Source organism: Lemur catta, chromosome 22 (assembly GCF_020740605.2).
Source record: "Lemur catta isolate mLemCat1 chromosome 22, mLemCat1.pri, whole genome shotgun sequence".
Classification (NCBI taxonomy): Eukaryota; Metazoa; Chordata; class Mammalia; order Primates; family Lemuridae; genus Lemur; species Lemur catta.
Window position 1 is genome coordinate 15879488 of NC_059149.1, and position 22420 is coordinate 15901907.

At 45.5% G+C, this 22420-nt stretch overlaps 1 protein-coding gene and 1 long non-coding RNA gene across 3 annotated transcripts in view; one reads left to right on the forward strand and one right to left on the reverse strand.

Moving 5' to 3' along the window:
* Nucleotides 1–3021: 3021 nt before the first annotated feature.
* Nucleotides 3022–5679, reverse strand: LOC123626469. Its single transcript, XR_006730869.1, has 2 exons — nt 5591–5679; nt 3022–3078 (listed from the first exon to the last, which is right to left on the reverse strand). It is a non-coding gene; the product is annotated as an uncharacterized LOC123626469 (long non-coding RNA).
* A 2822-nt stretch (nt 5680–8501) lies between these two features.
* MFHAS1 (multifunctional ROCO family signaling regulator 1) overlaps nt 8502–22420 on the forward strand; it is an 80887-nt gene continuing 66968 nt past the window's right edge. For both annotated transcript variants that reach the window (XR_006730861.1, XM_045535415.1), the window contains exon 1: nt 8502–11580. Coding sequence is in view for 1 of the 2 variants with exons in the window: in XM_045535415.1 (XP_045391371.1) it covers nt 8583–11580 (2998 nt within the window). In the remaining variant the exon portion in view is untranslated. The remainder of the gene's footprint in view (nt 11581–22420) is intronic.

Genomic DNA, 22420 nt, shown 5'->3' on the forward strand with positions numbered 1-22420 from the left:
GCACTAGCAAAAGCAAGGGATTTATTATAAGTCTTTAGGGCAGGAAATTGAGCTAGGAGTCAAGAATAACAGTCAAGAAATCAAAATGTTGTTGGTCAAGAAATCAAAATGTTGTTGGAAACCCAAGAAATAAGGCCAGTCTTTCATATCTGCTATCATTTCACATCTGCCTTTTTCTTTTTTGGTGGTCTGGCTTTCTGATTTTCCTTCTTAATAGAATGGCTTACCTCTGCTCCCAGGTCCCCTCAGTATTCTGGAGATAGGTGTTCATGGCTATAGATTTACTAGACCCACAGAAAGACTGACTTTCCTTCTGTCAATCCCAAATCCAAATTTCTAGGAGAGGGACCATGGCCATATTTCAGTTAAGTGCCTATCTACCTCAGGTCTCATTATTTGAAAGCAGGAGTGTGGGGTCATTCAGGACAATGGCTCCTGAGAGCCCACCACTGGGGTGCACAGGGGACAGTTAGAGACCACTGTGAATTTACACAGACACCAACAAGCAGTGCATCACACCAACTGTGAGTTTTTTTGTTTTTTGTTCATTGTTAGAGACAGGGTCTCGCTATGCTGCCCTAGGCTGGACTTGAATTCCTGGGCTCAACTGATCCTCCTGCTTCAGCCTCCTGAGTAGCTTGGACTACTTGGACTGCACCTGGCCCAATTGTGTTTTAAAAAACATGTCCTATAATCTTCTATCAGAGTTAATGTTATGTACAAGGAGACTAAAAATTAAACTAAAACTATCCATTTTAAGAATATCATCTGCAAAAAAGTGAACACTACAATTTAAGAGAAAACCTGAGGGTTTGGTTCCAGTTAAATTCAGTTTCTCTGCAGAGACATAGCCTCTGACACAATAATGACAAACAGTAGAGGTGTGTGATTATGTCCAATGTAGTATGGAACCTAAACTACTAGGATACGGCTTCTACAATTTTTCCAGTTAATCTTGGAGCATATTTTCATTTAATTTATACATCATGTTAAACTTGCTAAAAAATTTTACCAACACAAGTCAAACTAAAAAAAAATAATAAATTTAATATTCCAGACTGGAACAAAACCCAAATCCCTAATACATAAACTTAATGTTCTAAGGACAGCTTTGAAAATGTAAATTAAACATTAATACAATGATATTCAAGAACCGCCAAGACGGATGAAACAATATCACCTTACAGAGGAAGGGAAGGGCTTCCTCAAATTGTCCTTTAATACCTGAATAGCCACTGTAGACAGGGAACAAAGGACCCAAACTGAGGTGTCTGCTAGCTACTTTATCTAGACTTCCATCAAATCTGCTCTGAGAATTTTGAAATAGACGTTATCTTTTTAACTTATCAGAGGACCACCGCTTTTGAAGACTGTCTTAATCAATAGTAGACAAATGCTTTATTTTTACACCTTGATGAAGAGAACAAAGATAGAAGTTTTCTCAAGTTATCTCATGTTCAGGCACCTTAGCTGGGGCCTTACATAAATATTTGTTGGCTCAATAATGAAGTTCTGACCCACTATGATGCTTCTATTATTACACACCATATTCCCTTATAGTTACATACATTATTTCAAGGCATTTCATAGGACAACATTGGGAGTAGATAGGGAATTAGGTTTTCTTTGTTTTGTTTTACAAAAAGTAAACAGAAACCATTTTTGCTACAAGAGTTATAAATATCAGGGAATCCATAAATGGTAACTTTAATTTCCCTTTTTTTTAATTTAAAAAATCATTTTAATTTTTTTTTTGATTTCTGCAAGTGACTTGAAATTCTCATTCTTTTAATAAATACATGGTTTTATAATAATCATCATCAAAATTATAAAGTCCTCTCTCAGGACTATATAATTTTGATGCTATGCTTTACAATACATGTCCTATTATATTGTTGTAGACTTTTAAAAAAGTTTAGACCTACAGTGTTCAAAAAGAAGGACCCAATATCCCTGCATCATTTATTTAAAAGCTGGGTGGTAAGCACATTTATTTTTTTTTAATGGAAAATATTTTTCAAAACTGTGTGGACAGAAGCAGGGTCTTAAACCATTTGTCTCACTGTGCTCAAATCTCATTAAAACATCAGATTAGTAACACAATTCCACTCCCAGGGCTGCACAGCTCCTGCACTGCCACCCTTGGAGGGAGCGGAAGCTGAGAAACCACAGGGGCTTCACTGACCCTAGTTCTGTGGAGAGGGGTGCCTCGTTCTCCCTTTCACAAAGCCACCAAATAGGCATCTTTCACAAGTCCCACCATAGAGGGACTTCTACTGAAAACTGGGTGTTAGCTCCTGCCTCCAGCTGGTACCTTTTCTGTACAACTTAAAATACACAGCTGCTCCCAGTAAACTAAGAACCATTCCCCTCCATCCTCCTCACTCATCCCCCAGCCCCCAGAATTAGCACCGTGATTAGCTACATGAGTTTTGCATTCTGCCTTGAGTGGATTTTGCTACTCAATAGCTCTGCCTTCATTTTTCCCCATCTGTAAAATGGGGATAACAATGGAACCTACTCTTCAGGGTTGTTGTGAAGATGAGAAGAAATACTGCTGGACTCATCCCACAGCATGACATGGCTCCCTGTCCAAGGCTCACCTTGAGCAATAGGTTGGTGGGGGGGTGTTGGGTTTGGGGGAGTAGGGGTGGGGGCAGAGTATCCTCTTTGTAACCCATTCTCCCTGTTCCCTCCTCCTGGACACACTTCATTTCAAAGTGCCAAGTATGCTATAGTTAGCGTCATTTGTCAGAGCCATTTCACAGATGTTTTCCATTTACCCTTAACTGGACTAATTCTTCTTTTCAGAAAGAGGATGTTTGCTCCAGGATTGGGACTGACAGTGGTGGGCATGGCAGGGGGTGGGGGTGGGTGAAGAGGGGAGGGCATATTGCTACTTACAGACCCCCAGGGAAAGTTCTGGAATTCTAGGTGGCACTGCGGCAAATCCTTTGGCCTGCAGTGAAACGGCCTGGATCCTGTAGAATATCTTCAGCTGAAAGTACTTTCAACAGATGCTAAAAATACATTGCAGTTTATTTTCCTTAGTAGGAAGCATATGTGTTCCCACTTGACCTGGAAACACAAAGAGATCCGATGTTAAATTTCATGTTGCCCATTCCAAGATAAATGTGTTTTCTGTAGAGCAAGGGAAAGATAAAACAACAGACTCATTGGTACAATTTTGCCTTTGCTCTCTGGAGGAGTTATTGTCTTGAACACATGTTTCATGCTCCCTAGTTATAGTTAAGTGACAATTCCCAGGCTTCTTAGCCATTGCTGATATGAACTGCCCTGCATTCAAATCAGATGGTGAGTCCAAGGCAGATTCATTAAATTTGGGAAAGAGGGGTGAGGTATGTTTAAAATCTTTTTAAACCCAAACAAAAGATGTCAGATTCTCTGTACCTAATTTCAGCCTGATAAATTACTCTTCCATCTTCTTTTAATGCCCTTGTTAAGACAAAAAGTCTGAAATGCCCTCTAATTGAAGTATAGATTTTATGGACACCGATATTAAACCCCTTCTGTCTAAAACTGACAAATCAAACACAGCTGATCTACAACTCTCACAGAAATTCTGTTGGTTTCCTGCAGTGACATTTAATAACAGATGTTAAGCCCAATTTTTGTAGTTTGGGGATACTGTTTGTTCAGAGCTTTTGATTGTCCCATATGACATTCTTTAATTTCATAAGAGTACAATTCAATTTCTACTGAAGACTGGGTGTTAGCTCCTGCCTCCAGCTGGTACCTTTTCTGTACAACTTAAAATACACAGCTGCTCCCAGTAAACTAAGAACCATTCCCCTCCATCCTCCTCACCCATCCCCCAGCCCCCAGAATTAGCACCGTGATTAGCTACATGAGTTTTGCATTCTGCCTTGAGTGGATTTTGCTACTCAATAGCTCTGCCTTCATTTTTCCCCATCTGTAAAATGAGGATAACAATGGAACCTACTCTTCAGGGTTGTTGTGAAGATGAGAAGAAATACTGCATGAGAACCACAAAGTACAGCGCCCGGGTTGGGTGCATAGAAAAGCTCTCATGCATGTCAGCATGACCGGTGATTATTCTTAGATGTCTCAGTGAGTGATACGCAGTATCCGAGGTTCAGATGACATGACCTCCAAGACTTTCTTTGGCAAAGCTGGTCAATGTCAATTTTTAAGGCTTTATTTCTAATCCCCTTCTTTGGACCACCCTAACACCTTTTAGAGGCATGTCTCTTCCTCTTCCTCTTTCTGTTTTTCCCTTGATTTCCTCGACTTTTATCTCCTACAAGGCCAAGCCAAGGAGGATGTGGCCTAATTAAAATCACGAAAGTGAGACTTACTCTTAGTTACCTTTAGCCAGATAGGAAGAAGCGTTGTTGTTATTGTTTATTTAAAGCAAAAGCCTGGCTGGGTCCAAAACTACGAGACAGGAGAAATGTGGGAAGCCCTTTGCCCTGTTTCATGGTGAAGGCAGCATACTGCTCAGCACCCCCGACTTCAAGGACAGAACTAAGCTCATTTTCTCATCAACTGGTAACCCAGCCCTGGGGCTCATTTGCATGGAAGGGTTAAGAGATTGCCAAATTTTCTTGCAAGACCAGACAGGTAGTTTCCACACTCCAAAGTTAGTTAGAACCTCCAGCCCATGAATGTCCTATCTTCTAAGTTAGGGAACAGCTAAGTAAATGAAATCAGAACTATGTTGAAAGCCTGAAGCAAGTAAAAATGCCATGTCTTCTGGAAGTTGTGCTCAAGGGTAAAGAAAGAGCAAGGTAAAGGGCTCCTTTTAAAGACCAGGTAGGTTAACTAACTGTGCTAGTTTCCTAAGATTGCCGTGGCTTTAAGTATAGACACCTGGGAAACCCCTCAGTCATGTGCACGTGGGGACATTGGATCACCTAAATATAAAGACTTGATTAAGTTGTGATCGATGAAATTAAAATACAGTGGAAAAATATACTCACATGATTTTATAAACTATGCATCTTTAATAGAAATAGAATAATGTAAGTAGAAAATGCATAATGACTAAATGCTCTCTTAAGAAGCCCTCCCTATCTAGGCAAATCCTGGCCAGTTTGCCATGTAGTTGTAGTGGTTCATTTGGTAGCACTTATTCTAATTGCAAACTTGATCCCTAGAAGGGATTGATTAGCCTTTATAGGGCTCTTTTTGAAAAGCAAACCTTAAAGTGACACCAAACATCCTACGGGCCAAGAAAAGAGAAAGTTTCCAAAGGAAGTTGTTTAACATTTCCAACAATGGAAGGTCAAGGTTGATGGCAGGGTGGGATGGAAACAGGATTCCTGGGCCCAAGGAGGGATGGTGGAGGCGGGTGGGGGGGAACCAGCCCAGCCTTAGACCCCTTCTGTAAGATAGTTGTCAGGGAAAGGAAGTAAGGCAATGAGACAGTAGCTAGGTTAGCAAGGTCAAGAGAGAAATCTGTCAGGATGGAGGGAAGTTGAGAATGTTACAGACAGAGCAAAAGAAACCAGGGATGAACACTTATGTGGGGCTTGTTGTTAGTCTTAGCAAGGGGTAAGAGCAAACCTCTGCCCCCATGTTCAGACTGTCCCCGGTAGATACTTACATGCCAAGACATTTATCCAGATCATCCCGGATCTTTCCCTCTACCCAGCCCACGTACTCTTCCACTCCCGTAAATGACTCTGTGCCCTCGCGGAGGGTCTGGACTCTGGGAGACAGCAAGTGTCCATGGAATATTATTGCCATCATAAGGGAACAGCTAAAGAGAAAACAGTCTAAGTAAGAGTAAGAAAGACAAGATAAATTAAAAGGCCCGACTTGGAAAGTTTACAGATTAGGTCCATGATGTTGAATAAATCTCAAAGGCAAGGAGACTTCCAATATTTAGAGTTCCTCTTCTCCAAACTGTGATTAATTAATTGATCGGTTGATTTTAGGAAAACCCTTACCACTTGCAGGGCCACCCCTATCCTTTGCAGGGCCTGGGGCAAGGGTACAAAGGGAGGCCCATATGCCACATGACTAAATATTTAAATGTGTTTCATCATGCTAACAACTGTGGCACACCCACACCCCTTCTCAGCCTAACCTGGCTTCCACCCAGCGCAGGAGCTGTGTGGGCACACAGATAAGGTTGAGCTTCATGTGCACCCGCCAAGCCTAGGGATGTCCACAGCAGCAACTCCGTTTGAATAACTATGAAAGACTTCCCTATATTCTCCAGCAAGGCTTGAGGCTGTTTGCACTGAGAATTCAGGGTCCTTTACCCCAAGTGTGTTCGAGAAGGTGGAAGGGGCCTTTCAGAAACTTAGTCACAAGGCATGGCAAGAAGAGGGCCAGATTGGGTGCCAAAGGCAGGAGTTTTTCTTGCCTGGGCTTAAGAGCCATACTGAACACAACTTCTTTTCCTGGAGTTTTATTTCATCATTGAGTTCTCCTGATTTGACTTTCTGATTTTTAGCACAGTGACTTTCAAAGAACTCATGGACAAGACTTCCTACCACCTTGACTGCACTAGCACATAGTGGCAGAAAAAATTGTTCCTACCCAGCCAACTCATTCCCACCAGGTTTTGGGACTCCAGTGTGGGATGAGAGGCCCTAGCCCTTAGTTCTTTTTTCAATCAGATAAAGCAAATTACAGATTATCTCCTGACAAAGGAAGAGTATGGTTTTCAAAAGACATTTAAAATGGAAGTATAATTTTCTGACGGCTTCTAAAAGGGAACCGTTTCGTGCATGTTATTTAGATATAAATCAAACCGCTTTTGGACTTTAGCTTAAGCATCTAAGGTGGAGGAGGGAGCTGCTGCCTTCTCTGGTCTCCTTAGCCAGGCTAGGATCAGGTTTGTGTTAGAAGGAGCTGAAGGGTGGAGGACTTGGGCTTTGGCTCGAGAACAGCTGTGAGTGAGGGTGATGCAGTCAGGGGAATAAACTCCACGTGGGGAGTTAGCGCACCTGGCTCTACTTCTCACCTTGCTGGATGATTGGGAAGCCGCTTATGTTTGAGCCGAGTTCCACCTATGGTCAACCTAGATAACTTTAAGTATTTCTTGTAAAATTCTGACCATCTCTGGGAGGGACGGTGGATGGGCGGGGGTACTGTGAGCAATTTGAACCAATTAAATTCAGTTCTGGGTCCCTGAAAACTATTTACTTCCTTCTCAACCAACCTGGAAGCAATGATGGAGGTGACATCGGAGTCTTGTTAGGTTTCCAGGCTTTCCTAAATTCGGAAGAGATTAAGGACTTTGTGTAGGTGTGGGCTCAAACAAACTTTTACTCACAGCGGGGGAAAAATAAGCCTTACAGTTGAGCACTGGGCTGTGCATTTTGACTAAACAGCTGCCGTTTTCTTGAATCCACAGAGCAACAGGTACTGTGCTATCGGGCATGTGGTGTTTGTTTCATGCGGTTGTTGTGACGATAAATGGGACACCCCAGATAAAACACCCTGCGTTGCCCCTACCCCAAAACCCTCGTTAGGCTGGCGGGGTGCCTGCCCAAAGCCTTCCCCAGGGGGGCTGAAAGCGTCTGTTCTGGTCGGTCTGGCACAAAATAGGGCCTCCGTGAATATTTACCAAATGAATGAATGGTTGCCTGCCGCTCTCCTTTGTTCAACCACACTCCCGTCCTAAGCTCCTACGATGACACCCGGGCCCCGAATTCTGTCAGTTCCATAACGGGTGGGTGCAGGCAGAGAGGTCGGTAAAAAGGGTGAGGGGGGGAAGCCAGCGATCAGGCACGTTAGGGAAGGAGGAAAAAAATCCTTGGGGACTCGGGGCCGACAAAGGGCCAGGCGCAGGCGACCCATCCCGGAGAGCCGCGGATCCCCGGATGGGCGCCGAGGGCGGCCTGCTGGCCACGCGCGGTCCCCGCCGCTGCCCGCACCCGGCCCGGCGCCCGGGCCCGCACCGCGCCCTCCCGCAGCCCCCGCCCCCGGGGCGGTGCCGGGAACACGCGGCGCCTCCGCCGGTCACGTGGGGGCCGCTCGGGCGGGCGGTGCTGCCGCTTCCCGATCGCGCCCTCCCAGCGCCGGGGACGCGGCGCTCGCGCTCCCGCCCGAGCCCGGGGAAGCGGAGACAAGGAGGCGCCGCCGCCCCCTCCCCGCGGCCGCGCCCCGGCCCTGCGCCCGCAGCATGCCCGCCGCCGGGCCCCGCGCCGCCCTCCTCCCGGAGCTCGCGGGGGCGATGACGCTGCCAGCCGCGGGGCCGCGGCTGCGAGGCTAGCGGGGCCGGAGTCGGGCTCCGAGGCGCGGCGAGGCGGGCGGAGCGGGAGGAGGAGCAGCATCCTCCGCGGCGCGGCGCGCCCATGGCCCGCGAGCAGGGAGCATGCGAGCTGCACCCCGCGCCGGCCGCCGCCTCCCCCCGCGCCGCGCGCTCGGCGCCCCCCAGAGCTGCTCGCGTCGCCGCCGCCGCCCCCCAGCTGCGGGCGCCCGGCCGCCGGCTGCGCTAGGACCCGCGGCCGCCGGAGGGCTGCTGGGCGGGCAGGCGCGGGAGCGAGAGGTCCCGGGAGCCGAGCGCCGGCCCGGGCGCAGGGCGGCATGTAGCTGCGGGCTCCCGCGCCCGTGCGACGGTGTCGGCCCGGGGCCCCGCCATGGCAGGGAAGGACAGTGGCGACCTGAAGACGGTGAGGCTGTGGCGGGACGCCGCCCTGCGCGCCAGGAAGCTGCGGAGCAACCTGCGCCAGCTCACCCTCAGCGCGGCCGGGGGCTGCCCCGGGGCCGGAGCCGACCCACTTGAGTCCCCCGATGCCCCCCAGCTCGTGCTGCCTGCCAACATCGGGGACATTGAGGTGCTGAACCTGGGGAACAACGGCCTGGAGGAGGTGCCCGACGGGCTGGGGTCGGCGCTGGGCAGCCTGCGCGTCCTGATCCTGCGCAGGAACCGCTTCGCCCGGCTGCCCCCGGCGGTGGCCGAGCTCGGCCACCACCTCACCGAGCTGGACGTCAGCCACAACCGGCTGACCGCCCTGGGCGCGGAGGTGGTGAGTGCCCTGAGGGAGCTGCGCAAGCTCAACCTCAGCCACAACCAGCTGCCCGCCCTGCCGGCCCAGCTGGGCGCCCTCGCCCACCTGGAGGAGCTGGACGTCAGCTTCAACCGGCTGGCGCACCTGCCCGACTCCCTGTCCTGCCTCTCCCGCCTGCGCACCCTCGACGTGGACCACAACCAGCTCACCGCCTTCCCCCGGCAGCTGCTGCAGCTGGCGGCCCTGGAGGAGCTGGACGTGTCCAGTAACAGGCTGCGGGGCCTACCTGAGGATATCAGTGCCCTGCGTGCCCTCAAGATCCTCTGGCTGAGCGGGGCCGAGCTTGGCACGCTGCCCGCCGGCTTCTGCGAGCTGGCCAGTTTGGAGAGCCTCATGCTCGACAACAACGGGCTGCAGGCTCTGCCCGCCCAGTTCAGCCGCCTGCAGCGGCTCAAAATGCTCAACCTCTCCTCCAACCTCTTTGAGGAGTTCCCCGCCGCGCTGCTTCCCCTGGCTGGCCTGGAGGAGCTCTACCTTAGTCGCAACCAGCTCACCTCGGTGCCATCCCTTATCGCGGGCCTGGGCCGGCTCCTCACCCTGTGGCTGGATAACAACCGCATCCGGTACCTGCCGGACTCCATCGTGGAGCTGACCGGCCTGGAGGAGCTCGTGTTGCAAGGCAACCAGATCGCCGTGCTGCCCGACAACTTCGGCCAGCTCTCCCGGGTGGGCCTGTGGAAGATCAAGGACAACCCACTGATCCAGCCCCCCTACGAGGTCTGTATGAAGGGGATCCCCTACATCGCAGCCTACCAGAAGGAGCTGGCCCACTCCCAGCCGGCCGTGCAGCCCCGCCTCAAGCTGCTCCTGATGGGCCACAAGTCTGCAGGAAAGACCTTGCTCCGCCACTGCCTCACTGAGGACAGAGTGGAGGGCAGCCAAGGCGCGGGGGACAAGGAGAAGAGCTACCCACCTTCACCTCCGCCCGTGAGCAAAGGCATCGAGGTGACCAGCTGGACAGCCGATGCCTCCCGGGGCCTGCGCTTCATCGTGTACGACTTAGCTGGTGACGAAAGTTACGAGGTGATCCAGCCCTTCTTCCTCTCCCCAGGGGCCCTGTATGTGCTGGTGGTCAACTTGGCCACCTATGAGCCACGCCGCTTTCCCAGCGCCGTGGGCTCCTTCTTGCGTCGGGTGGGGGCGCGGGTGCCCCACACCGTGGTGTGCATCGTGGGCACGCACGCAGACCTGTGCGGGGAGCGAGAGCTGGAGGAGAAGTGTCTGGACATCCACCGCCAGATCGCCCTGCAGGAGAAGCACGACGCCGAGGGGCTGAGCCGCCTGGCCCGGGTGGTGGACGAGGCGCTGGCCCGGGACTTTGAGCTGCGCTCGGCCAGCCCCCACGCGGCCTACTACGGCGTCTCCGACAAGAACCTTCGGCGGCGCAAGGCCCATTTTCAATACCTGCTCAACCACCGGCTGCAGATCCTCTCCCCGGTGTTGCCTGTTAGCTGCAGGGACCCCCGCCAGTTGCAGCGCCTACGGGACAAGCTGCTCTCGGTAGCCGAGCACCGAGAGATCTTCCCCAACTTGCATCGCGTACTGCCTCGATCCTGGCAGGTGTTGGAAGAACTGCATTTCCAGCCTCCTCAGGCACAGCGACTTTGGTTGAGCTGGTGGGACTCCGCGCGCCTGGGCCTGCAGGCGGGTCTGACCGAGGACCGACTGCAAAGCGCCCTTTCCTACCTGCACGAGAGCGGCAAGCTGCTCTATTTTGAGGACAGCCCGGCCCTCAAGGAGCACGTCTTCCACAACCTCACCCGCCTCATCGACATCCTCAATGTCTTTTTCCAGAGGGATGCTTCCTTGCTGCTGCATAAGCTGCTCCTAGGGACCAGTGGAGAGGGCGAGGGAGAGGGGGAAAGCTCGGCCATCATGGCGCTGTCCCCCCCTAGTCAGGACCTGCTCCGGGCCACCCAGCTCCATCATTATGTGGAGGGCTTTCTGCTGCATGGGCTCTTGCCAGCCCATGTCATTCGGTTGCTGCTTAAGCCTCATGTCCAGGCCCAGCAGGACTTGCAGCTGCTCCTGGAACTGCTGGAAAAGATGGGACTCTGTTACTGCCTCAATAAACCCAAGGGCAAGCCTTTGAATGGGTCCACCGCCTGGTACAAATTCCCGTGCTATGTGCAGAACGAGGTGCCCCATGCAGAGGCCTGGATTAACGGGACCAACCTGGCGGGACAGTCTTTTGTGGCTGAGCAGTTGCAGATCGAATACAGCTTTCCCTTTACCTTTCCGCCTGGGTTGTTTGCACGCTACAGTGTCCAGATCAACAGCCACGTGGTGCACAGGTCGGATGGTAAATTTCAGATCTTTGCTTACAGAGGGAAGGTTCCTGTGGTGGTGAGTTACAGACCTGCCAAGGGGGTCCTGCAGCCAGACACCCTGTCCATTGCCAGCCATGCTTCATTACCAAATATATGGACCGCGTGGCAAGCCATAACCCCCTTGGTGGAGGAACTGAATGTCCTGCTTCAGGAATGGCCTGGACTGCACTACACTGTGCACATTCTCTGTTCTAAGTGCCTTAAGAGAGGGTCGCCCAATCCACACGCTTTCCCAGGTAAGTGGAGAGAGGGGCATGGTTCTTCTTTGGTGTATTTTAAGATGCAGTTTTGAAGATACTTGTTTCTCATTTGGCAGAACATTTTTTTAACCTCAGAGGTTCTCTAGGAAAACTTTTCAAAGTAAATGTAGGATGATTTGGAGACAAGCAAAAGACAGGAAGTTCCTGATTCGTATGAAATATGGTCACAAGTGGCATCCTCTCCTAATAGACTCAGATTTGCAAAGTTTGTTCCAGTTAAAATGTTTTCTGTCTCCTTTCCCCTCTTTTCTATGTAGCCCAGATTTCGTGGAAGAAAATTTCAGGCGGTTGAACAAGAGCTGAGTAGTGTCTGATGTTGGCCTCTTGCAGAGTCTTGGTTAAAGTTCGTATTAGACATTTCAAAGGGATGAGTTTGCGTTTTAAGTGTCTAGTGTCATAGTCTTTTGCTTAAATTCAGAGTGTCATAATAAAGTAAAAGTTACTGCTCACTTTTCTTAAGAAATTCCAGAGGAAAATGTTTTGCAATTGGGGCGAATGATGGACGAAGACAAAAATTTCAGACTGTAATGCATGACTAAGTCCTGGGACTACTGCTTTACTCAGCACACTCTAGGGCACGAAAGATAGATTACTGCAATCTCTGAGGGAGTTTCCTTGGGTTTTTTCTGGCAATTTTGAGCTTTATAGACATCTTAAGGTTTGTTTTTTGTTAAGGGTTAAGAGAATGGTGCTTTCTGACATTGCTTGGTAAGAGATGAAAGGAACAAGAAACTGACAAGATTTTCTCTTCTGGGGAGTGTTTGCCAACAGACTTTTTTTCTTTTTAAACCATTATAGGGGAGTGGAGAATTCCAGGATTAGTTGTCTGAGATTTTTTTTTTTTAAAGACTTTTATATTTTTAGAGCAGTTTTAGGTTTATAGCAAAACTGAAGAGAAGGCACAGAGATTTTCCATACACCCGCTGCCCCACACAGGCATAGTTTGCCCTATTATCCACACCTCCCACCAGAGTGGCACAATTGTTACACTCCATGAACCTGCACTGACACATCATTATCACCCAAAGTTCATAGTTTACACAGAGTTCACTCTTTGTGTTGTACAGCCTATGGGTTTGGACAAATGTGTGATGACATGTGTCCACCATTATAGTACCATACAGAGTAGTTGTCACTGCCCTAAAAATCCTCTGTGCTCTGCCAGTTCATCCTGTCCCCCAACCCCCCACCCTGGCAATCAGTGCTCATCTTTTTACTGTCTCCATAGTTCTGTCTTTTCCTTGTCTGAGATCTTTTTTGAGCCTGGTTAATTGGTAACAAACCATTCTTTAGTTGGGAATGTGTCCATGTCCTCATCCTTTGTAGTTCTTTAAACAACTGATTTTTGTGGAGCAGGCTTGGTTAACAACGTTCAGAGTGTCCTAAGCACAAACCAGACAATAGTATCATCCCACGTTTCTCACCTGGGTCCCCCACCCCCGGGGTACATTGAGGGGAGGTGAAAGGGAAGACTGCATGTCACTCTGATCTTTGCCCTGGTCACAGTGCCAAGAAGAATGCAGCTCGTAACAGTATCAGGAAGGAATTGGATACCAACATTTCCAAAGGTAACATCTTTCTGTTGCCCTAGATCTAGGCTGAGTTTAATACTTCAGCATGAAAAAAGCCACCGTATTCAGTTTCCAGTCAAGTGAGCCATCTATTCGATATGATTAACTGGTATGTTGTCACAGTCCATGACTTGGTGGGATCTTCAGCTTGTTTTATATTTCCCATTGTATTTTATTCATGGAAGAAAATACATCTTTATCGTGTTACAAAATCGAATAAAGTGGTTGGGAGTTATATATTTACAGTGTAATTTATTGAAGGAGTTACCTGAAGCCAATTCTTAATCTGAATATGGAGCGTTAATAACACAAGTGTTAACAACAAAGGGAAAGACATAGGTTATTGAACAAGTAAAGATCTTATCACAAATTTGAGGACCAAACAGTGAGCCTGGATTTTTCTTTTTTCTAATTTCACCTTTTTAGTTTTGATTTTTAACAGTCAAATGTACAGAGATGTAGAAACAAGCCCATTCTCTTGTTTTTTGTTTTTTTTATGAGTCTATTTACCTTTCAAATGAGGCACACCTGGTTTTGCAACCAGGGCTATAAGGCAGAGATTATTGTTTTCAATGTGGAAAACAAATACATGGTTGAAAAATTGTGAAATTATCTTATATATTGAACAGGAATAAAGCACCAGTTTTTATGATATAATTATAAAATATTTATAAATGTAAATATAAATATTTCTCTCATTTATAGTCTTTTGATTTGTGTAGGATTTTTTTATTCCAAAAGTAGCAAAGGGCAGAGTGTAGAGGGAAAAGATGACTATAGTACATTTTTCATTGCATTAAGAAGACAGGGTGAAAACATATTTTCCTTTTTTATATTTTTCTCTGATAACCATTATTTGTTAGTAATTGCACAATTGTGAAAGGCTTGTAAGAGCTAAAATAATAAAAGCTAGAAGCTGATGTAGGAACAGAATTATCACGTTGGGTGTTCACTTAGGGCATACGTTAAAAATATGTTGATTGCATCCCTACATTATTAAAATACACTTTAATTCAGCAGAAAAGTTTGTATCTATTAGTAGCCTTTTGTATTTTGAAGAAGTCTTTTGCTTTTGAGGAGCAGTTAAAATATTGGTTACTTAGTTTTATGTTTTATTAAAGCAGCAAGTTGTCCTGTAAACTATAGTAACTTTGTATACAATGGTGAAAATGTTGGATTTTTAATTTTTTTTTTTTTTTTTTACTTTGGGACATTAAAAATAAATAGGAAATTACTGTCTCCTTTGATTTTTTACAGAAGAAAGGTGAAGTTGCACTAATGTCTTTTTAAATGTTTTTATGTGAAAAGCATGTTTTGACCCTGTCCTGTTGGGTTTTGTGGGCTGAGCTGCACTAATACAGTTGGCTAAAGGAAGAGTAATGTTGGATTCCTCTTTTCTTATTTTGGTTTACACAAGAAATGTAATGTTTTGGTAAATGCTCAGCATGCACCTACCAGTTTTAAAAGTTCTTGTCATAAAGATCTAGTCACGTTGTTAGAGAGATTACCTATTTGTTTTATTTACGGCGAATGGGTTGAGTGACAGGAGATTCTTTTGAAACTCCAAGGTGTCCTACGAGGAAGCTTCAATGTCATTGTGAAAGCCTTTACCTGCTTTCTGCAGGTATCTTTTTTTTTTTTTTCCAGACCTAATGCCTGTATCTAATAGCCAGGATTCTCTTCCTTACCTCTTTTCTTTCTTGTTACTTGGTCCTGTGTTCTTGTCCTAGAGCAAGTTTCTTCTCGTGGGATATTTATTTGTGCTTTTGTTTTGTCCTACCAATATGACATCTAAACTGAAAAGTTAATACTCCTGAGACTGAACGATGTATGGTATATTAAGACGTGGCAGCTAGAACATAGGCCTGCAGCAAGATTCTAGTGCTTTGATGTTGCATTTAAGCAGGTGAGTGAATGTTGTATTTTTAAATCAGAAGAGTATGTCTTAGTGAGTTGAACTTGCCTTGAATGTGAGTTTTCACTGACTGTCCTACTCTCCAAATTGTTAAAGGTTGTCTTTAAGAATAATGAGACAGCAACCCAAATCAGTAGACAGAATTAGCTGTATGGTTTTCTTTAACAATGGTGTCTATCATTCACTCAGTAACTTGATGCCTTTCCGTATCTCCTGCCAGATGTCTTGTGTCCCTCTTCAGTTTCCTGCACACAGTGCATACCTCTCGGACAACACTCAGCATATTTTGACTTGTTCTGTTCATGTTTGTGTATGTCATAATAGTTCTTTGATTACGTTGTTCACTTGGCTTCCACCGAGCAAATGTTCTTCTTGCTACATGCCTGAGGCCCTGCAGCCTCTGCAAGAGTCTCTCAGATGTTTGCTGAATGGTAGTTTGATCTTTTGTGAAAAGTATCTTTGTTTCTCTGTTATGAACATACTCTGTCAAATTCCCAGGTAGTGCTGTAATAACAATATTGCTTTGTTCTGCTTCCCAACTCCGCTGCCCCCTCCCAAATGTTCCTCCGGCTTCCCTGGTGTGCCTCTGTTACCGGTCTTGCCCTTGAATGGGTCCTTCATTTTAACCACTGAAGCAAAGCGAAATTCTTGCCTTATTATATCTAAGTTTTAGCATCACTGGAATCTGAGCATGACCTAGTTGTTTGGGTTGAATTAGTCATTGTTTCTAATTTCACAAAGGTTATTCAATATCTCTTTCGTTCAGCTTTATTAATATTGATGCCCCTTGGCTTTTATTTTTATGAGCAGTCCTCTTTGAACTCTCCGGGACTTTGTTTTATATAAAAATCAAAACCTTAATCATGCAGTGGGAGAAAGGAATACTGTACAGAAACGAATTCAAAGGCCAGAAAGGCCTTTGGAGTGTTCAAATTATTTTAAGTATCGGGTGCCTCTTCTTTAAACCCTAGAATGGAATCTCAAGTCCGTCTTTGCCCAGATGGTTGAGCATTTCCTGGAGAAAGTAGTGTTTGTTTGTTAGCAGATGGTTTGTGGCATATTCTGCAGTTATGCCCCCCTGTGTCTGGGAAGAGGTGAGGGGCTCCTCCTCCATTGAACAGGAGGGGCATGGGTGGGAAGAGGCTGGTGTTAGATGTTTCTGGTCATTTTCTCCCTCCATCCATTAACTTGCTTCTCTCCATGGGAGCCTGTTTTGGTTAAAGCACTTGTCTATCCATCCATTAGGGTGCCTTTTGTTGTTTTTGGTTTTTGTTTTTTGAAAACCAGGGGCGGGTACAGGCCTGACTCTCCTGCCCTCTCTTGTCTCTGGCAGCCTTGGAGCCCCTGTGCCCGGGGGTGGAGAGCTACTGGTGTTTCCAGACTCTGTGGAAAGCACACCAGGCATGGTTGGCTTGGGGTAGGTCCAGCCACGTCTCAGTTCTCCCTGGCTTGGATTTTCCAATTGCAACACCAGCTGCTGGGTGGTCGTCAGGTCTTCCTTCCTGGGGCGGGGCGGGGGCTCTGGCCACCTTCAGTGGGGAGGGAGCAGGAGCCCCATTTTGGCCAGCCCTCGCCAAGGCTGCTCTAGCAAAAGTGAAGCCGGACCCCTCCTCCTGGTGGCTCCTCAAGCCTGTGCAGCCTGCGAAACCCAGAGTGACAGACGTGCATCTCAGACAACCCCAGGGCACATGTGATGATGTGTCACCATCGACCCATAAAGACCCTCTCGTATGTAAGGAGTGGCAGTATCACTGCACAGGTATAGCCTCTCCTCTCTGAGTTCTGATGTTTCCTGTGATGGTCCAGCACTCTGTGCACGGCCTGACCCAGGGCTGAGCAGGTAGAAGGGGCTCAGTGCGGAGTGATTACTTTAAAAGAACTCAAGGCTGGCCACAGTGGCTCACGCCTGTAATCCCAGCACTTTGGGAGGCTAAGGCAGGAAGATTGCTTGAGGCCAGGAGTTCAAGACCAGCCTGGGCAACATGGCAAAACCCCATCTCTAAAATTAAAAAAATAAAAGGACTCAAATGCATTCTCATGTTTCTTAACTGATGCCTGGCAAGTGCCTTGTTTTTTTGGTTGTTTATGATGTTCTTTATCTAAAGTATGTACTTTAAGGGAAGGAAGCCTGTATAATTTTCCCACGAGAATTTTCCCTCTATGAGAGGGAAAAATCCAGATGGCGAGGGGCGTGAAGGTCTGATGGTGGAGGTGGGATCCCCAGGCAGGGAGATGGTTTCAGTGGTTTGTACCTGCAGTTTTGCCACCTTCCAGGGGCTGTTGCTTTCCAGAAGCTCTGCTGGAAGCGTGGTTGGCTGCAATGCAGAGGTGACTCCGTGTGTACCCTGCACTGTGGTGGAGCCTGGATAGCAACTCCCAGATACCACTGCCAGCAGGACTGACTTATTTGTGGAGAGGAAGAAGGAAAAATTTTGAGTTATTTTTATTTTGGGTACTAAATGCTTGACAACATTTTCTCAGGCTCTTTGTGGCAACTTTCCTTCCAAGGCAGGACTTAAGAAGAGTAGGAGTTTTGGGGCTGGGGCTTGAGATGCCTTGTTGATTGGACATCTTTGGCCTGGTTGTGGGAATCCTCTTACTCTGTGTTGATGAGAGGACAGAAAGTGGGACATCCAGGCCTTCTGGTCTGTTGTGTGGTGTGTGTGATTTAATGAGGGGCTGACACACATGGGGTGCCCTAAAGGACATGTAGAAGAGGTGCACAGATAAGTGCTATGTAATTCCTGTCTCTGCACGGAGGCTTTTTGCACATAAATTTTGAGCAGAGCTCCTAGAATGATTGACAAGGCCTCATGAAGGTAAGGAGGTGGGGTGGAGTGACACGTTAGGTGATTAGCAAATTAGATAAGTGTACTGTAAGTTTATCAGCTTGGTTCTGTCCTCGATCACTGCTGAATACCTGCTGTATACAGAAGTTTGCACTGAACTGGGAGTTTAAGGAGAATAAAATAAAAGACCATGGCCTTGGCCATGGGGAACTGCATTGGGATTGTGGTTTATGTAATTGTTGATTCTCGTATGTATGGAATCTGGCCACATATGGAGAAAATCATTTGTGTATCTGAAAATTACTGGGGATAAAAAACCCTGGCATTTGATTTTTCCAGGAAAAAATAGGATTATATTGAGAAAAATTGGCTACAGCTTTGAATTTGTTTGGCATAAATAAGTAGGTGGAAAGTAATGCCCGAGTCATTCTTTGCAGTTTGGATTATTTGTTTGCAGGAAATCTCAGGGAGATCTTAAGGGATGCTGGAAAAAAAAAATGCATTGTATTTGAAAATTTCTGAAAACTTCTAAAACTTGTCAGCGTTTTTGAGGAAAAGAAATGCTGCTTCTTTAGGAATCCTTCCCTTTCTTGTTGTTTATGGACTTGCTGTCATTTAGAGAGAGATTGAAGTCATCAGTCATGTCTGAATACCAAAGACTACATGAGCACTGACTCTGAAGACAGCACAAATTAAATCAGATGCCGTCATAATAACAATATATGACTGCTACTTATGGGGTTCTTTGTTGAAGGATGCTTTGATGTTTTTCTATTAGTAGCATGTTAAATATTGAGAGAATTAAAGAGTTAATTTTCTTAGATCCTCCTTGTTCCCAAAACGAAGACTGTGCTATTAACATTGTATTAGTACTGGGTCACAGTAGCAGTAAATTTGGGGCCAGTAGAAGTCGTCTCCCTCCCTCCTCCTCCTCCTTCTTTTCTTGCCTTTTTTTTTTTTTTGAAAAGAAAGAATTTAAAAAAATAATAGAGAAAATATAAAATCAGAAAAGTATTTCTCCTAGGTGCTGTTGTTTGACTTATCAAGTTTATTCTTGTTTTAATAAGATTCTTATTTTTCATGCCATAAAGGTTATTGTGTTAATCAGCACATCAGTCTTTCAAAGAGTAGAGGGTTGGAGGAAAATAGGAGAATGGGTGACAATGTTGAGATTTTGTCATGTTCTGGAGACAGTGCTAAGTGCTTTTCAGGGGCGATCTCATTTAATTCCTGCAGCAACCATATGAAGTAGGTATTGTTACTGTCCTCATTTTCAGATGGAGAGATGGAGGTTTGGAATTTAAGTGAATTCCCTAGTCAGAGTGCCGTGGGATTTCAGTCTGGCCCTCTGTTTCCACCCACTGTCCTATCCTGCCTCTCTGTTAGGTTGCCCATTGCTTTCCAGCATATGGCAGCTCACCTCCTCTCCCCAGTATTACTAAGTGCTGGGCAGACAGGGTCCTGTGACGCATGGCACCTGTCCGTGTGGAGGTCACGGTCAGGTGGAGGTACAGTGGGGAGAGCGGCCATCAGGGGTCTCCGAGAAGGATTCCTGAAAAGGCCACACTGCAGCTTAGTGTCAGAGGATGACTTCCAATGAACCACCTGAAGAAATGGGGTGGAAAATTTCAAATCAGAATGGCATTTAAAGGGGTGGGGTGGGGTGGGTACAGAGAGTTTTGCAGGACTGGGGCGGGGGGCGCATGTTTGCACGGAAGCATTTTCCATTTAGAAATTATAGTAAGCAAGAGGCTTCTTCATTTAAGTGACATTCATGGACTGGTAGAGGTTTGCCAGTGACCACTACCAGCCCACCAGGTGGACTTTTGGAAGCGTTGTCCTAGGCTTTGTCACCTAGCTTTGTCACCAGGCGGGGCTCCGTGGAGATCGTGGAAGAGATTTATGGCTGGGAAAACGGAAGGGTAGTTTCACACGATTTGCTCAGACTCATAATCAAGTTATTGTTGGGCTGACAGAACACCTGCTCTGCAGATCTGTGTTTTAGCGTGCCACTGGTCACTTTATGTCACAGTAGAGGAGAAAAGGGGCACTGGTTATTCCAACAGCCAGAGAGCCGCATGCCTCCCTAATCCCTAGGAATGTGTCCGAGAACATCCATTTTCCTTGCTCTAAATCTTACCATAACAGACCCCACCATAAAGGCAAACTTGGGTCTAACACAGTTAGCGTTCTATTGGGGACTGTGTAAGTTTCACTGTCTTTACTGTACGCTTTTTTTTGGTGACACTACAGACCGATTGAAAATACTGTTTTTATTAACTTTGCACTCCTGGAACACCGTATTTTATGCATTTCATGTGTTTGGACACATCTCACCACACTATGACTGACAGTGCTTTCTTGGATCTTCAATTATATCTTCATTCGAATGCATCTTCCTTTGCCGGTTGATTTATCAAAATACGCTCAATGAACGTTTTAATCGAAATCCTAGGAAGTACAAGAGATTTTCAAATTTTTACTTTATATTTTGTCTATGTTGACTTTATAGTTTGACTTGAATCACTTGGGATTGTGTTGTGTTTTTGAATTGAAGCATTATAATATAGTGGTTAGTTGCAAGCGCTCTGGAGGTGGACGGCTGGGTTCTAATCCCTGCCCTGCTACTTGTTAGCTGTGTGACTTTAGGTGTCACAGTAGTTTGTCTTGTAGGGTGGTACTGAGGATTGAGTTAATACATGTAAACGTGTAGAACAATACTTGACATCTGGCAAGAGCCCAAAAGAAGTTACCTGCTGCTGTTACTGCCATTATTCCAGAAGGTAAAAGAGACTAAAAGTATATTTGGAAATCTGATAAGTTTGTGGATAAAACTCTTTTTCCTTAAAAGAGGTGGAGTATAATGTGATCTCTATTCATAAACACTTTACACTTTTTAAAAATGCCTTTTCCCCCTTATTAGAACATACAAAATTGGAAGGTAGAGGAATAAAAAGAAAAAAAAGATTGCTCATTGTGGATATCACTCTATACACTTTGTTCTATTTCTGTTAGTTTTTTTTTTTCCCGCTGAAGCTTAGGTTTTTAAAAATGTAGTTATAATCGTGTATAAATTAAATATTAATTTTTTAAACCTATGCTAGCATGAACATAGTTTCATGTGATTCGTATCTACACAATTGTTATAAATTCTTGCATAATAGTGCCTCAAGATGATTTTACCTGTGTTTATTTAACCTTAAGTTCCTTTTGTTTATTTAACCATTTGTACTTTTAAGTTGTTTCCAGTTTTTGTTGTAATTCCCTGATGACTATATTTCTTCTTAAAAGCTCTTTCTTATTTGGGCAATAATCCCTGAAGTGTAATCGCTGAGTCAAAGGCAAAGAATGTCATTAAATCTCAACACATGTTTACAGTGCTTCCCCTAAGAGTGGCACAGTTGCTTCTACATCAAATGCAAGATCTTTTTCACTATGCTTCCTCAACGTTGAATATTATCTTAAAAATGCACTAACGTTTAATGGAAAGCAATATCTCACTGATGATTCAAGATTTTAATTAGTGAATATGAATGTTTTCATGTGTGAACGTTGCCTAATTGTGTTGCTTCTTTTGTGAATACTCCGATAATGTCTTTTGGCATCATCTTTGAGGGGTTTTATTTTTTGGGGGAGCGTTTCCAATCACAGTGCTTTGTCAGTTTATATAAACTTTTCATAAATTAAAGATAACCTTTTGTCTATGATACTTAAGGCATTTTTTTTCCTAGCTTGTTTGCCTTTTAGATTGCTTAAAAAACTTTTGATGTTTTGAGGTTTTAAATTCCATGCAGTACAACATACTGATGGCTTCCTTTGTCATTTCTTCTAGATTCTAGAGCTTAGAAAAGAAAACCATACCACTATTTTTCTGAATACAGAGGTAACAGAGGAAATCACACAGTGATTCTCCACTCATGTAACTTTAATGGACAATAAAAAAGTATTATCTGTATGTGAATGGTAAATTGAATAGCAAAAGCCCCTCTCTCCTGACCCCTCCCCAGACTTTTTTTCTCCTCTTTAAAACGTTGCTTATGACTCTTCCAGGAAAAATAAAGCATGTATTTGAATATAATTTAACATGAAAGATCATGTTATACTCATTATGCTGCACTTTGCGTTTGATCACTTAAAAATATATTTTGGAGATGCTTCCATATGAGAAGTTAAAAACCTATTGCGTATATATCTATATATTGCATATGTATCTATATATATCTCAGTCATAATATTCTGCCAATGGATGTACTGTTTAGTCACACCTATACTGACAGATCTTTGATCGTTTCCAGATTGTTTTATAGATCTTAAGCTAAGTAAGCTTTCCATCTTCTAGAGGTTTAAGAAATACCCAATATTATTTCCTTCAGGGTTAATAATCCCTCATTGTGCACAGAACACTCTTGAGATGCAATTAGAAAAAGACAAATCTCTAAATCAAAATGGTGGGACATAAAAGAGGGCTGGGGAATTATGAAGGCTTAACTTTTTTTATTTAATACAAGGGTAATTTTTTAAATTAGCTTTTGTGATGCATG